Source organism: Dreissena polymorpha, chromosome 11, assembly GCF_020536995.1.
Source record: "Dreissena polymorpha isolate Duluth1 chromosome 11, UMN_Dpol_1.0, whole genome shotgun sequence".
Taxonomy (NCBI): Eukaryota; Metazoa; Mollusca; class Bivalvia; order Myida; family Dreissenidae; genus Dreissena; species Dreissena polymorpha.
The window spans coordinates 15,066,933-15,083,265 of NC_068365.1; the positions used below are offsets into that span (position 1 = coordinate 15,066,933).

At 33.8% G+C, this 16,333-nt stretch overlaps 2 protein-coding genes and 1 long non-coding RNA gene across 3 annotated transcripts in view; 1 reads left to right on the forward strand and 2 right to left on the reverse strand.

Annotated features, from left to right (window-relative positions):
- The window catches only part of LOC127849636 (collagen alpha-1(I) chain-like), a 40,754-nt gene extending 38,835 nt beyond the window's left edge, over window positions 1–1,919 (reverse strand). Inside the window, exon 1 of the mRNA XM_052382383.1 lies at window positions 1,792–1,919. The gene's annotated coding sequence lies outside the window, so the exon portion shown is untranslated. The remainder of the gene's footprint in view (window positions 1–1,791) is intronic.
- Window positions 1,920–6,661: 4,742 nt separating this feature from the next.
- On the forward strand, window positions 6,662–9,200 carry LOC127850998 (uncharacterized). The gene is made up of 2 exons (XR_008035614.1): window positions 6,662–7,015; window positions 7,893–9,200. It is a non-coding gene; the product is annotated as an uncharacterized LOC127850998 (long non-coding RNA).
- A 6,121-nt stretch (window positions 9,201–15,321) lies between these two features.
- Window positions 15,322–16,333, reverse strand: part of LOC127850125 (calcium-dependent protein kinase C-like) — a 160,061-nt gene continuing 159,049 nt past the window's right edge. Inside the window, exon 16 of the mRNA XM_052382912.1 lies at window positions 15,322–15,667. Within this exon, the coding sequence (XP_052238872.1) occupies window positions 15,515–15,667 (153 nt within the window). The 3' untranslated portion in view covers window positions 15,322–15,514. The remainder of the gene's footprint in view (window positions 15,668–16,333) is intronic.

Here is a 16,333-nt window from a genome sequence, read left to right on the forward strand (position 1 = left end):
TTCAGATGCTTTTAAATTTTGTTCTATTGAGTGTCATATTTTACCCTGCAAACTATTTATTTGAAAACCTCCGTTTATTTACTATTATTGAGCTTATAATTAAGATGTTTTATTTTTTATTTTTAAATTACTATTATACCTTAATTTAAGTTTTTGTAAAATGAATCAATTATTTACATAAAACATATTGATATAGTTTTCAAAATTAACAAAGTCACTCCAAACAGGGCAATTTTAACATAAACGGAAAAAAATCAATGCGAATGAAAAACATACAATATTAGACAACGGTTTGAAAGAATGTTATGTTTTCTTAATTTAGACAGAATTTAGAAATAATGATTGTATCGTTTTTATTGCAATTTCATTTAACCTTATATCGACATAAATAAAATCGAAAACATTTTTTAAATAATTTTAGTTTAATGTAACAACACAAATTTTTAATCATGAGATTTTATTTATTTAATCATCATTTTATTGTATTTTGAAAACATATAAACAAGATCTAAGCTTTGTAAAGAAATAATGTGTGATATATTTCTTTTTCTATTTAAAACTGCACTTGGTTTGTTAATGTCCCTTTATCCCATAACATTATTGCAATAACGTAAAGAATACATTCCAATTTACTATTTTAATTAGATATATTAAGTATTTGATAAATTGATGACTAGAATCGGTATATTTGCATTCTACATATTTTCATTTAGTAACCCAAATATAATGCAGTATCACGTGTACACTAGTGTCCGTACAGGTTTTATGTTGGTGAATACGAGGCGTATGTTCGTAGTCTTTCTTCATCAAGGTACCTTAAGGTAAGCGACCTCTCTCTCTCTCTTTGTTTGTGTATTTGAAAATGACATGATCACGCATTCTCCGAATGCAAGATTCGGCTCACCGGTTCGTCTGCATGTTTTGTTTGTGAAAACATTTCTTTTCAATAGTTCACGCATTCCAGTTTTTGTTTCTCCCGCTAGTACTTATGATTGCATATGTATATTTACGGTATGCTTTGCTTAAACAGTACTATGGGTGTTAATTTTTTGTTGTTTTGACTGTTTTGTTTTATCAAATTGAGAAACCTACAAGGGTATATTAAATCTAAATAATGTTGTTTTTAAATGATCTACAAAACTATGTATTAATATGTAAAGTACTCAGTACCTAGACGATCCGGAAAAAAGCAATGGATACTTCGTTTCTTATACAATTAGGGTAGAGATTCTCGAACAAAAAAATATAAATGTACTGCCGTATTTTCAGAGAATTGCGTTTGTTCAATATTTTGTCTCCGTGGTATTTTGGACCAAATGAATGGACTTTCAACAAATATTCCCAGATTGTATGATATCTTTTTAAAATGAAAATAGTTATGTTAACAATTATTGTCGCTACTTTACATGTATTATTTAGCATTATATGGTCGAAAATCATTCTTTCATTTTCAGAAAGGCTCGCGGTCAGAAATTCCATTTCATCTGCATAGCATGTATGTGTGATTATTGGAGACGCTTATATTTAATTCTTTCTTGGTAGGTATTTTAGCAGGTTACATTTTAAAGCCCGAATATTTACAAATCAAGTACATAAAATAAAAAGTACAACAAATACTTTAAAATGCTGCCCGTAAGTTTTATGCCAAAACACTGATGTCCAATACTCTTTATATGTAATAGGTATTTTAAATATTATGTTGACATTCACTTTTGGATGAATATAAATTTGAAATAATATCTTAGTATTTTCAGCATAATTATTACATGAACCTTCTCTATTTACACTTACCTAGCGTAGAATGCATTTTAATTCCAGCCTTATATACATAAATGAAACAAATTGTTGACAGATCAATTTAACAAATCGAATAAAACAGTTCGTTTACAAGTCGCATTCAAAATACTTGCCCGTTCATAAAATGAACGCGTAGAAAGAACAAGCCAAGAACAAGTTTTCCTCGAACAGAGTTCCGAGAAATGCGTCATTATCTTATTAACATACTCGGTGTGTTCACGGCGTAATTTATGGTGCAGTTGACACAGCATTGATGATGAATATGGCGTGAGGAATAGCCCGTGCACAAATATGGCTACTTTAATTGTGATTTACCAGTTGCGAAACAAAAAGTGCACGTTTAGGGCTGTATTTGCTTAAAAGGACTTGTACAATTACAAAATTTGTATTAAGAAAAGTGTTATTGATGAAGTTATTAACATTTCAAACATATTTGTAGCATTTATGTAGCTTCTATCCAACGGCTGTTGTTCATTTCACAAGCATGTAAATCACCGGAGAATTTAAATTAAGTAGATTTATTGATGAGATAACGCATGCAATGTTTACATGAATATATGTGTCTCGTTCTGAGAAAACTGGGCTTAATTCATGTGCGTAAAGTGTCGTCCCAGATTAGCCTGTGCAGTCCGCACAGGCTAATCAGGGACGACACTTTCCGCTTTAATGGTATTATTAGTTTCAAGGAAGTCCCTCCTTACCGAAAATCAAGTTTATGCGGAAAGTGTCGTCCCTGATTAGCCTGTGCGGACTGCACAGGCTAATCTGGGACGACACTTTACGCACATGTATTATGCCCAGTTTTATCAGAACAAGACACATATTATACGTTAAAATTCACACGTTTTTAAAAGAGAAAATCTGTTAATTTATGTGTACGAAATATCAACTTGTGGAAACATGATTGAAATTACAATTAAATGTTATCTTGATTCATATGTGTTGTTGTCGTCAAATAAATGACGTACGTGCATATTACAATAAAACAATACATATAAAACACGCTTAATGGCGCGATAACGCGCGAATAATCATTAATAAGACTAGACATTACGCTGCCATTGTCATTAAGACGAATTAAAACGCAGTAAGCTTATAAATATTCGCATCTTTTCCAAGAATAACGCTTCTGTGCGACTCATTAATTGCCGAAATGACAGACGGTTATCATTAATAATAGTGCCTCTTGCCAGCCTTCGCTATCGCTGTCTCGCCTGCCCAGCGGGCAGTACTTGGTTTGGCCTACATGTGCGAGAGTAGTGTACTTGTACCGATTGCACATGCAATCTCTCCCGTACGGACATCGCCTGTCCCCATAGACGGTGTATTAGTAACAGGGGATAGTGCACGATACAGGAGACTTCCCGAGTCAGATAACGAGAAGACATTTAATCTAAAAGTGCCCGATGTGAAGCATATAGTGTACTGCAATAGCGATGGTTCGACCCTGTGACCTCTGGGATGGGACTTACGTGCGCGACAGCGACATGGTATGTACTGTAATGCATCGGAAGTCCAGAACACATCCACAACGCAACACCAGCCACGCAACGTTTCAAATGGAATGCTGAAATGTTTTGTCAGCGAATAAGTTTGGAGACCTTATAAAAAAACATGTCTGAGCTTTGTTTCAATTAACTTGTTGAATTGATTGCACAGAAAGCGTAAAATAAAATGGTAAGAAAGCTTAAGTTAAATGTTAAACAGACCAATACGAAATATTTGTCAATTGTTCGCAGATTGTGTATCAGTTGAGTGGCTTCTGCTATGCCGTATCGCATAAGGGGCGGAGCTTCGAATGTGATAAGAAATAGTGCAAGTCACCAGACTGTTACATACACGTGGAATAATTTACTAGCGAAATATTACTTTTAAAAAATACCCAAGTAGATAGATATACATTAACGTAAAATTATTTTAAACGAAGATACAATAATGAATTAAATGCAATAATGAATTAAATAAAAGACTGGTTAAAAGCACGGTTATTTTGGTAGAAATCGTGTTGTTCATTCGAATTTATTTATGTCGATGTTTGCATTTTCAGTTGCCCGTAAGATTAGTTTAAACTGTCAATACAGACTATGTTTCGTTTACATAGCTCTATAGTGACGTCTTTGAAAAAAAGTCCAGCTATATAATATCGTAAAACGTAATGGGAAAACTAGTAAGTAACATAATACAGATCATATGGTCTGTTGACTTGTAGCATAAGGATTTATGAAGAATCTATTTTGTAATTATTTCTAACATGTAGATTATTAAATATTTATGTAAAGTTAAGTAATTTATTATTATACAATAATTATTGTTTATCGTGTTTTATTTATTTCTTGACATCATGTGTGCTGTTTGACGGCGATGGAATCTAGACTGAAACCGGCTTCTACGCCAAGTGATTAAGTCCGAAGTGGCTACTATTTTTTTAAATACATATTGTTATCCCCACGCTCCGAATTGGAGCGGGGGATTATGTGGTTATCTCCGCCGTCGGTCCGTCCGTCCGTCCTGGCCATAATATCCTCCTACACTATTAGCACAAGAACCTCGAAACTTAGACACATGGTAGCTATGAGCATATGTGCGACAGTGCACTATATGGAATTTTGATTTGACCCCTGGGTCAAAAGTTGCGGCGTGGGGATACGCGTCAACCGCGGCCGCGCCATTTCTAGTATTCGTGTTGTACTTATATGAACATATCCGTAATTTGTACAGTTCATGTGAGTATGAAACGGTCTGGAAAATAACGCATAAAGTAACATTACTATTCAAAATTAACGAAAAGTTCGTACAATTGTTCGTAAAATAAACTCAACCAATTAAAAATCAGTGTTCTTTATGGCAATTGCCGAAATTTCAACGTCAGATGTGGTCTGGTAAAAAAAATGTTTGTAGATACAAAATGCTCGTTTTGATTACTGTTTTGCGTTTCTATTCATACGACACATGAACACTTAAATTGTGTTCGTGTGTCGTATGAATAGATATATTCGCGGGAATTAATTGTGGCCACAAATAAATAAAAACGAGCATTTTGTATCTACAAAAATCTATGTAATCATACCACATCTTGCGTTGAAATTTTGGCTATTGCTATAAGGAACACTGATTGTTCAGGTGTTAACTTTATTTTTCGAAATACTTAACGAAATTTTCGTTGATTTTGAGCGTTATAGAGACTTTAAGCTATTATTATCCAGTTCTTGCATTGATAAAAGGCAGATCCGTTATATACACTTGTTCAGTGATCTTACCTTAGTGGAATAAGATCATTGTATTTCATTTGAAGTGACCTAAAAGTAATTTTTCTTGTAATCTAGGACCTTAAGGAGTGTCGACTATGTTTTAAGGGTTATACATTTGTGTCTTGTTCTGAGAAAACTGGGCTTAATTCATGTGCGTTAAGTGTCGTCCCAGATTAGCTTGTGCAGTCCGCCACTTTCCGCTTTAATGGTATTATTAGTTTCAAGGAAGTCCCTCCTTACCGAAAATCAAGTTAAGGCGGAAAGTGTCGTCCCTGATTAGCCTGTGCAGTCCGCACAGGCTAATCTGGGACGACACTTTACGCACGTGTATTATGCCCAGTTTTATCAGAACAAGACACATTTGGTGGTTGTTCGTTTTACTTAAAAGTAGATATAGATCAATTTGTGTCATCTGTAAGAACTTTATGTATGTATTCGTGTATACATTTTGTTATATACTTTTTTGGTTTATTTGCTTTCTGACTGATTTCTTTCGTTTTTATTGATTTTATTTAAGCGGTTGATTAATAAAATTAGATATAAGTTTTTGGGTTGTGACAATTATGCATTTGCAACACTATTTGTATTTCTATGTTTGGAATACAACTTTTAAAAAGTATTTGTTTTCATATATACGTTTACAGCTATTTTATAAATCATACTTAGGGTATATTTAATTATTTGTATACTTAATTCTCTGTTCCAGTGCATGCATTTTATTCGATTATTCGATACCCAATGCGCATGTGTGAGTTGTTTATTAATTTAACAATTACATTTGTTATGGTAATGCGAGTACGTCAATAAAGACGATCAAATAAATAGTTCAGCTGTTACAATTGATACAACCGAAGTGTCACCTGTTGACAGGCCTGGGACCCGAAGCATCACTGTTCATGGAGATCTACATATATTAATATTAGGGCTTTTCCATTCAGTCCGCGCAGACACAACTTGAAACGAGGAACTTGAAGTGTTACTTGTAGAAGATAAAGAATCAAGATTGTGTATGAAATAAGATGGAAATGAATTGTTCAAACATACATCTATGCCACAAAACTAGTCTGCCGCCTCCTTTCAGTCAACAAGTATAATACACATTGATCAGTTTATATAAATATGGAAATGCTGACTTTTCAAATAACAATGCTTTTATATGGAATATATTGTGAATAACGATACATTTTAAATTTTAAAACAATATAAAAATTTGCTAAAGACTTCATTGAATGATATCATTATGTCATTAAAACACATATTTGCATTAAGATTTGAATAAGGCCAGACATACCACGGTATGATTTGAACATATAAAGAGAGGCAAAATGACACGATTGGCAAAAATCCCACATACAAGTTACAGGTCAATTTCTTTTATTAAAAAAGAAAACAACAACAAAGTATTTTGAAACGAAACCTGAATAGATAACATGAGCACTTATATCCAAGAATAATTTTAAAAGACGTCTAATGAAGTACGTAAGCTAACCCAGCTTTAAAAAAACCTGAGATCTTGAAGTGACAGTTCAAAAACAACACATTGTCTATGTAAATTGTCTTTGAAATGCGCCAAGTAACGTAACGAATGGTAAGCTCAAAGTTTTCTCTTCTTCGAAATTGAATCTTAAATCATGACGTCGATTCGGAGCAGAACTAAATTGGCGATGCACCCGTTGGCATCTATATTATCTAAAGAGTTACGTACAATTATAGATGAATACATGTATTTTTCAGCCATTTTATTGATGGATTCGTTTAACCGCTTAACCAGATTCCAGACTCTGCTGTGTGTATTGTTAAACAAGGAATGAAACAATATGGCGTATCCATCAGGTCGACATCAAAAGCACCTGCAGATAAATTTGGCTGTGCAGTGGGAAGTCTTCATTATATCATAATTAACCAGGTGTTGAAAAAATACAGCTATAACTGAAGAAAACGTAACGTGTTTCTTTGTTGGCACATTTGAGGTAAGAAGCTATTTGAATACATTTGATGCCGTTGTTTGTTTTAAAAACTGTATTGATGTACTTGATTTTGATGACCCAAACAACTTTACAACACACAAGGTGAAAAAACGACCATACACATCAGTTAGTGTCCCTTTTGAAAGCTAACCGTTTCTGGACGTCGTGCCTTTCTATACAACAAACCAATTTCAATATTATTCTATACAATAATAATAGGCTGCTATTTAGTTACTTAACTGTATTGTACGTCGTAAGTCGATAAAATGCACGGGCTGTATATGCTGTTTGTGTAATGCAATCGATACATTAAGTATCTTCAACAATCCTGTGGAATTCACAATCTGTTAAGGCAAAAGATAATTACGCGCCTCGGATATTTAACGCAGGTTATGCAAACTCCATTTTTAACGCTCGTATCACGGTGTTCAGTGTTAAAGTGATTTGGGATGACAGAATTAACATTATCATCACGGTGAAAAAAAAACAATCTAAGAACACATCATTTTAAAAGTTGTGTACAATTGATGCGATAAAGTACAATATAAAATTAATGTTATTTGGTCGTATACGTTTTCAAATATAATTCGAATAAGTAGGACGCCGTATGCTCATACATGTCCTGAAATACAGATGTTCACTTTGCCCTCTCTTAAATACGATTTTTCATTGTTAAAAGTACAAGTTGTTGTAATGCATTTTTTTGTATTTAAATGTGTATGATGCATGATTGGAATTAGCTGCATGCAGAGCATTTTAAACAATACAAGCAGTAATGTTATTTTTAAACATGTTGAATTTGATTGCTTTCTCCGAATCTTATTCATATTTTTATAAAAAAGACATTCTAAGAATATTGTTTCGTTTTTCGTATTTGCAGTTGTGCTTGTATAATTAGATAGTGACCATACTAAGCAATACAATATGACATTACATACGTGATGTCACGCAGGCAGACTTGTTAATCGAGAAGTGCTATTATGATCACGTCAAAACAGCTGTTTCACAACAATTTAACAGAGCCTGCGTAAAATCACTTATTCAGGTATCTTATAAATTAACTGAAAATACACAAGAACATAAACATCGCAATCGTATACTGTGGATGTTTACATCAACGTGGCATGAATGGCCATTGTGAAATAGGGAAGCTACCATTGTGAAATATAGAAGCTACCATTGTGAAATATAGAAGCTACCATTGTGAAATAGGGAAGCTACCATTGTGAAATATAGAAGCTACCATTGTGAAATAGGGAAGCTACCATTGTGAAATAGGGAAGCTACCATTGTGAAATATAGAAGCTACCATTGTGAAATAGGGAAGCTACCATTGTGAAATAGGGAAGCTACCATTGTGAAATAGAGAAGCTACCATTGTGAAAGAGGGAAGCTACCATTGTGAAATAGGGAAGCTACCATTGTGAAATAGGGAAGCTACCATTGTGAAATAGAGAAGCTACCATTGTGAAATAGGGAAGCTACCATTGTGAAATAGAGAAGCTACCATTGTGAAATAGGGAAGCTACCATTGTGAAATAGAGAAGCTACCATTGTGAAATAGAGAAGCTACCATTATGAAATAGGGAAGCTACCATTGTGAAATAGAGAAGCTACCATTGTGAAATAGGGAAGCTACCATTGTGAAATAGGGAAGCTAATTGCGCTATGTGAATATTTCCTTTGCAATTGTCGCAACACAAGACAAGTTATCTTAATGTGGTAATAATGCTAAGCTATAGATTATTGATAGCACTTTTAGTTGCTATATACTATACCCATTATAAATTATATTGATGATTTCGTTTGGCCATGCAACTTGCAAACATCAAGTGTGGCACTCCTGGTCATTTCAGAACAAAACTCAACACCATTCAAGTTCCCAAAGTTTAATAAAAATACATACATATACAAACATTAATAAGTAAAGAACAAAGAGATGAAGAAGTTGCAAGCTTAATTATGCGTGTCCATCCTAAAAAACAACAAGATGCAGCGACAGATACATTGCTTGCTAACGGTCTACTTAACAACTTACTTTCGTCTTTTGTTATACAGTACAGTACGACAATTTTATGATAAACACTGGGAGAGAAGGCTAGAAAATGTCTGATTTTCAGACTCAATTTATTTTTCATTTCATTGGCTCCGGAATATTTATAAACAATGACATTGAACCAGCCCGTTCCTAGACGGTATGTAATATATTGACAATAAAATATATACCGTGGGTTCCGAAATGCGCATAGAGCAGCTCTAGGCAAGCGGTGTTCTCCCAATAGCCATTAAAGAACACAGGTGGTTTGCGTGTTGCTATGCTATTAATTAGTGAAAACATCATTTTGAATGATAAATAATCATATTATAACAAAAAAAATAACTTTTCTCAAAAAAAATAATTCACTATCAAATATATATATAACAAGGTATCCAACTTGAAATCATCCGAAAACGGGGTGCATCGTTTTGAACAGCAATTACTTCATCAATTTTGCAGCGATTTTCACGATCTCGGTCTTATTGAACGCAGAAATGAATTTCCTTTCTGGAAAAGTATATGTCTTGCAATATTTTTACAAATGCTGGTCAACTTTTAAGAAATAACATGATACACAACTCGCATGACCCAGTTGACAATGATCATGCAGTCTTTAAGACTGAAATCTTCACGGAGTAAAGGGCATCTTCCCTACAAAGTTCATGTACCTCGATACCATAATTCAATAAAACGTATGAAAAAACATTATTACCGTTCTTGTCGTTACATTATGCATCAAGACTAACTGTCCAGCGCCATTTGAAACCTTTGTTTACATACATTTCAACTAACTGACATTTCAAACACACGAGTGATTTCATTGGTCCAATGCGGAGGTGTGTCTTTACAACTGGAGATTTCATTCATAAAGACTGCATGATCATTGTCAACTGGGTCATACGAGTTGTGTATCGTGTTATTTCCTAAAAGTTGACCCAGCATTTGTAAAAATATTGCAAGACATATACTTTTCCAGAAAGGAAATTCATTTCTGCGTTCAATAAGACCGAGATCGTGAAAATCGCTGCAAAATTGATGAAGTAATTGCTGTTCAAAACTATGCACCCCGTTTTTGGATGATTTCGAGTTGGATACCTTGTTATATATATATTTGATAGTGATTTTTTTTTTTCATAAAATTTAATTTTTCGTTATAATATGATTATTTATCATTCAAAATGATGTTTTCACTAATTAATATCATAGCCACACGCTAACCACCTGTGTTAAAGAACACTAATATACGGAAGAGATGAAATGCTCTTGTGTTCAAGTAAAGTTCTCGTTCACATCACAAAGATATTTAAGTTGTTTTTTTAATAAAATTTAATAGCATTTTATATATTAATATTTTTGCTCATGTTTAGGTTTAATACAGTCACTAAATGTTCATTCCACACAAGTTACCGGTAGCATGCTTTGGAAATTTGAACGTAGCACATAGGCCTTCAACAAACATACCCAACATAGGCCTTCAACAAACATACCCATCATTTACTATCAATATTTACGAGCCTCGCTCTGGGATAATGGTGTTTAATGCCTGTACAGTCCACACACGCTAATTAGGGATGACACTGTTTAATGCCTGTACAGTCCACACACTGCCTGTACAGTCCACACACGCTAATTAGGGATGACACTTTCCACCCAAACTTTTTTTGCTAAGAAGAGACTTCCTTTAAACCAAAATGCAATGAAAGCAGAAAGTGTCATCCCTGATGAGCCTGTATGGAATGCATAAGCTAATTCAGAACGAAACTTTTCACACATGCTTTAAGCCCCGTTTTTCCAGATCGAGGCTCAAGTTCAATTGATACAACTTTCATAATTCCTGCACAACACCATGGTCTGAACAACAGCACTTATAAATACAACAAATCAACTGTAAAGCAACAGCCAGCACATCTATCTGTCTAAAAAACACTTAGTTTACAACACAAATAGTTTAATAGTTTTATTAACACAAGTTTTATGAAAAACAGTTCAATTTTAGAACTGTGGCGCAGGTGTGAAACAAACTATAAAACATTATGTTCCATAATAATAAAAGAAAATTTGAGCACTCAGGAACCGGTCCCCTCAGAAACCGAGTTAAAATAAATTATGATATCCTACAAGTAAACATCATTCATAAACTAGGTCCAATTGGCTCCTTTCAATAACAAACTTTAACCGATTTTTCACCCTCCATGTCTTATGTTTTCACACATCCTATAGATGTAATTTATTGTTGTTTCCTGTAAGTGACGTGACTCTGTTATTATGTTGTATAAACTGTATTTGCTCATTCTATTCACATGTTGTGAAAATGTGCATATTGAAAATAAACGAAACAACGAAAACATCTTAAGCAAATTCTACCATGTTTGAATACCAACTGACAATTGATTAATCAAAGTTGACAACTATTATGGTTGCATGTAACTGGATACCTGTAAAAACACCATAATTATGTAATCTGTTTACAATATCTGCAGTCTTGTGGTATTTTTATGCAATATGTCAGGTTATGTAACACATAACGTGATTTGCTGAATATATCATTACATTTCTTATTTGAAAAACAAGAAATAAAAATATTGCTCTAGTAATTTGGACCAGTTTTCTATGTAATTCTAGCAAAAATGCACACCATTATTACAAATTTGTTCTATAGCAAGATGAAAAGAAACAACCCAAGGAATATATACCGAAACAAGAGATGTGTTTGTCAGAAACAGAATGCACCCTTCTGCGCCACTTTGAAGCCATATATTTGACCTTGAAGGATGACCTTGACCTTTCACCACTCAAAATGTGCAGCTCCATGAGGTACACATGCATGCCAAATATCAAGTTGCTATCTTCAATATTGCAAAAGTAATGACCAATGTTAACGTTTTCGGACGGACAGACTGACTGACAGTTCAAAAACTATATGCCACCCTTCAAGGGCATAAAAAGCTTAATAACAAAGAAATATGGAAAATTGGACTGTAGTTATGCTTTCAGCATTGCACTCTGGTGTCCCCGTAAGGACTTTTTAACATTGTGAATGAAACTATCTGTCCTCATCTTTTGAAAAGCGTCATAATTTCCAAGTGTGCACCTGGTATATCAGAAAATATGTGTTGTTACACAGTTTATTTGAGGTTTTTATTGCTTTTTAAGTAAATTTGATGCATTTGATTAGACCATGGTGTTGTGCATGTAATTAAATAAAAATGCATACAATATCATTAATTTGAAAAGATATATAATGGTATAAACAATTAAACATGTTTTTGGACACTAAAATATTCCTTCAGTTTAACATACTGTACTAATAAGTACATCAAAATGTATGAGCCTCACCAGGGGAAATTGGGCAAAATGCATGAGCCTTTAGTGTTGTCCCAATTTAGCCTGTATCATGGATGATACTTTGACATAATTTTTTTTTAAAGGAAGCCTTTTAAAACAAAAATTCAGTGAAGGCGAAGAGTGTCGTCCCAGAATCGCCTGTATGGACGGCATAGGCTAATCTGTGATGAAACTTTACGCACATGCATTCTGCTGGTTTTCCCAAAAACAGGCTCAAATATAAATGGGCTTTGCTAGGTGAAATGGGCGTTAAAAGCATGTGCATAAAGTGTCATCCCAGATTAGCCTGTGCAGTCTGCATAGGCTTATCAGGGACGACACTTTTGGCTTAAACTGGACTTTTGCTAAGAAGAGACTTTCTTTAAAAGGAGTCATATCATAAAAGCGGAAAGTGTCGTCACTGATAAGCCTGTGCACACTCAGGCTAATCTGGGACGACACTTTATGCACATGCATTAAACCCACTTTTCACAGAGCAAGGCCAATTAATATTAATGCAATTGATTACACTCACTCAGTCTAACTAGATTATTATACATATTAAATAAGGCATGCATTTCATTATTGAGGAAAAAATAATGAAAAGTATCAATACAATTAAACAGACCCTATCAGACCATCAGTTCAATGTTATGACTAGAACCATTCAACCAATGTTATGACTAGAACCATCCAACCAATGTTATGACTAGAACCATCAAATCCATGTTATGACAAGAAATATTAGTTCACTGTTATGACTTGAAAGATTGGTTCAATGTTATGGCTTGAACCATTAGATCAATGTTATGACTAGAACCATCCAATCAATGTTATGACTAGAATCATCCAATCAAGGTTATGACTAGAACCATCCAATCAATGTTATGACTAGAATCATCCAATCAAGGTTATGACTAGAACCATCCAATCAATTGTATGACCAGAGCCATCCAATCAATGTTATAACTATAACAATTGGTTCAATGCTATGACTAGAACCATTTGTTCAATGTTACGGCTAGAACCATTAGTTCAATGTTATGACTAGAACCATCAGTTCAATGTTATGACTAGAACCATCAGTTCAATTTTATTACTAGAATCATCAGTTCAATTTTATGACTAGAACAATCAGTTCAATTTTATCACAAGAAACATCCAATCAATATTATGACTAGAATCATTCAATAAATGTTATGACTAGAACCATCAGTTCAATGTTATGACTAGAACCATCCAATCAATGTGATGACTAGAACCATCAGTTCAATGTTATGACTAGAAACATCCAATCAATGTTATGACTAGAACCATCCAATCAATGCTATGACAAGAACCATCCAATCAATGCTATGACAAGAACCATCCAATCAATGTTATGAATTGAACCATCCAATCAATGTTATGACTAGAACCATACAATCAATGTTATGACTAGAACCATTAGTTCAATGCTATGACTAGAACCATCCAATCAATGTTATGACTTGAACCATCCAATCAATGTTATGACTAGAACCATTCAATCAATGTTATGACTAGAACCATCCAATCAATGCTGTTACTAGAACCATTCAATCAATGTTATGACTAGAACCATCCAATCAATGTTATGACTTGGACCATCCAAACAATGTTATGACTAGAACCATCCAATCAATGTTATGACTAGGGTCATTAGTTCAATGTTATGACTAGAACCATCCAATCAAGGTTATTACTAGAACCATTAGTTCAATGCTATGACTAGAACCATCCAATCAATGTTATGACTAGGGTCATTAGTTCAATGTTATGACAAGAACCATCAGATATATTATGACTAGAATGACACCATTCAAGCACTCAAATACAGGTTTGCAAAAAACAAACGTAGTAAACATAAACTAACAAATTAGACAATACTTCAATACATTAACAAGTTAAATTAGTATATGGCAATGTTTGATGAAATGCGTTATAACATTGTCAGGTATAACAAATATTTGGGAAGTGATTGTTTTAAACAACTAGGGAATATTTATATAATAGTCTATAGGTCTACTTTTACAAATCAGACATTTTAAACGAAACTCTTAACAATCAGTACAGAGTATCTCTTTGACAAGGCAAGAAAACCATGCTGGCATGGTTCAATACAAATGAGCCAAGATGTTGAAAAACAGGGCTTAATACATGTGCCTAGAGTTTTGTCTAATGTTAGCCTGTGCAGTCTGCACATGTATGTAAATCAGGGACGACACTTTCTGGCTGAACTGGATTTTTGCTAACAAGAAACTTCCTTTAACCCTTTGAATGCTGGGAAATTTGTCTTCTGCTAAAATGTCGTCTGCTGAATTTCTAAAATAAGCATTTTCTTCGATTTTTTTCAAAGAATACTATCAGAATAGCAAACAGTTTGGATCCTGATGAGACGCCACGTTCTGTGGCGTCTCATCTGGATCCAAACTGTTTGCAAAGGCCTTCAAAATTCGGTTCCCGCACTGAAAGGGTTAAATGGAAAATTATGCGTACTGCACACGCTAATCTGGGACAACACTTCACATCCAATAAGTCCTGTTTTCACAAGCAAGGCTCATGTACTGGTAACTTGGAATAAAAATGACAGAAAACAAAGCATGATGTCATATGGAATCAAAAAAACTAAAAGTGCATGCATTGTATGAAAATGTATGAAAGTCTCAATGATAATGAATGTCTGTGTTTTGCATGAGAATCAGATTCCCATCATTAACAAAAAATGTTTTAAAAAAGTCACTTAAAATATATTTCAGTTACCGGTATTTGCAATTGCATGGATAATGATTTTATCAAGACTAAACATTCAGTGTGCGTTCCATACAAATAAAGATGAGCACTGATTAAAATTAACTTAATAAAATAAACTTAACGCACATGTTGATCAACAACAATTGAGCAAACAAAAGATGGTAATGAACTTTTCAGCAAAACCCCAATTAAAAAAATAAAATTAAATAGCCATCAAACTAGAAAAGTTAATGGCTGAGCTTATTTCACCCCTTTTATTATAACTGATCATTGGTTTTCAGCAGATTACTTATCATTTAATCAGAATACGAAGGGAGGTTGAACAAGGTTAAAACATAAAAGATGTACTCTAGGTTGACACAAAAGATCTAAACCGTGAGAATATATTCCGGGTTGACAAAAGAGAAGCCACAAAACTCAGTCTGGTCAAGGTTCATGATGAACAGCTTGTCAGTGGGCGTCAGTTTCGGAGCCTCGTTAGTGAACTCACGGTCAAAGTTGCTGACGTCCTTGCGTCCTTTCTGCAATCAAAACCAAGTAGAGTGACGTTAATGGCGTAAAAGACATACTTATAATATTTAAAACAAGTCTATGAATACTATACAACATTAATTTTATATTTGTAAAATAATTTTTTTAATTTTATGATGATGACAACATGGATGAACTGCTGGTTACATTAATATTTTCCTGCGAGTTTAAATAGTTAAACGGAAAAAATTCTTCAACTATTAAAAAAAGCAACTGTTATTTACTTTAACAATTGAATAAATATACATTACATTTGTTAACTTAGTTCATCTAATTTTCTACTGTTTATTGGTAATTAGGTGTCTAGATTAAAAAACAACTTTCACCTGAGTAACAGAAGGCGACAGGTGAACTAAGGGAATCAGTTGCCAGGAAAAGACTTATATGCTGAACATTCATAGCACAAACTGACAGCTATATTGAACATTCAAACTAATGCAGACAACATTTGACATGCTATAACATATACTTACGTGTACCTTACAATACAAAATGGCCTACTGAAGTGTTTCATTTACAAGAAAGACCAGGGGTCGTGGATGACGTTTAGTCACATCACCGTTACAAACATGGCCTGCTATTCTTTCTGTCAGACACACCTTTATCGTCTTGATTTTTTAGATTTTAGATGTAACATAAACATTCAATTTCCGAAC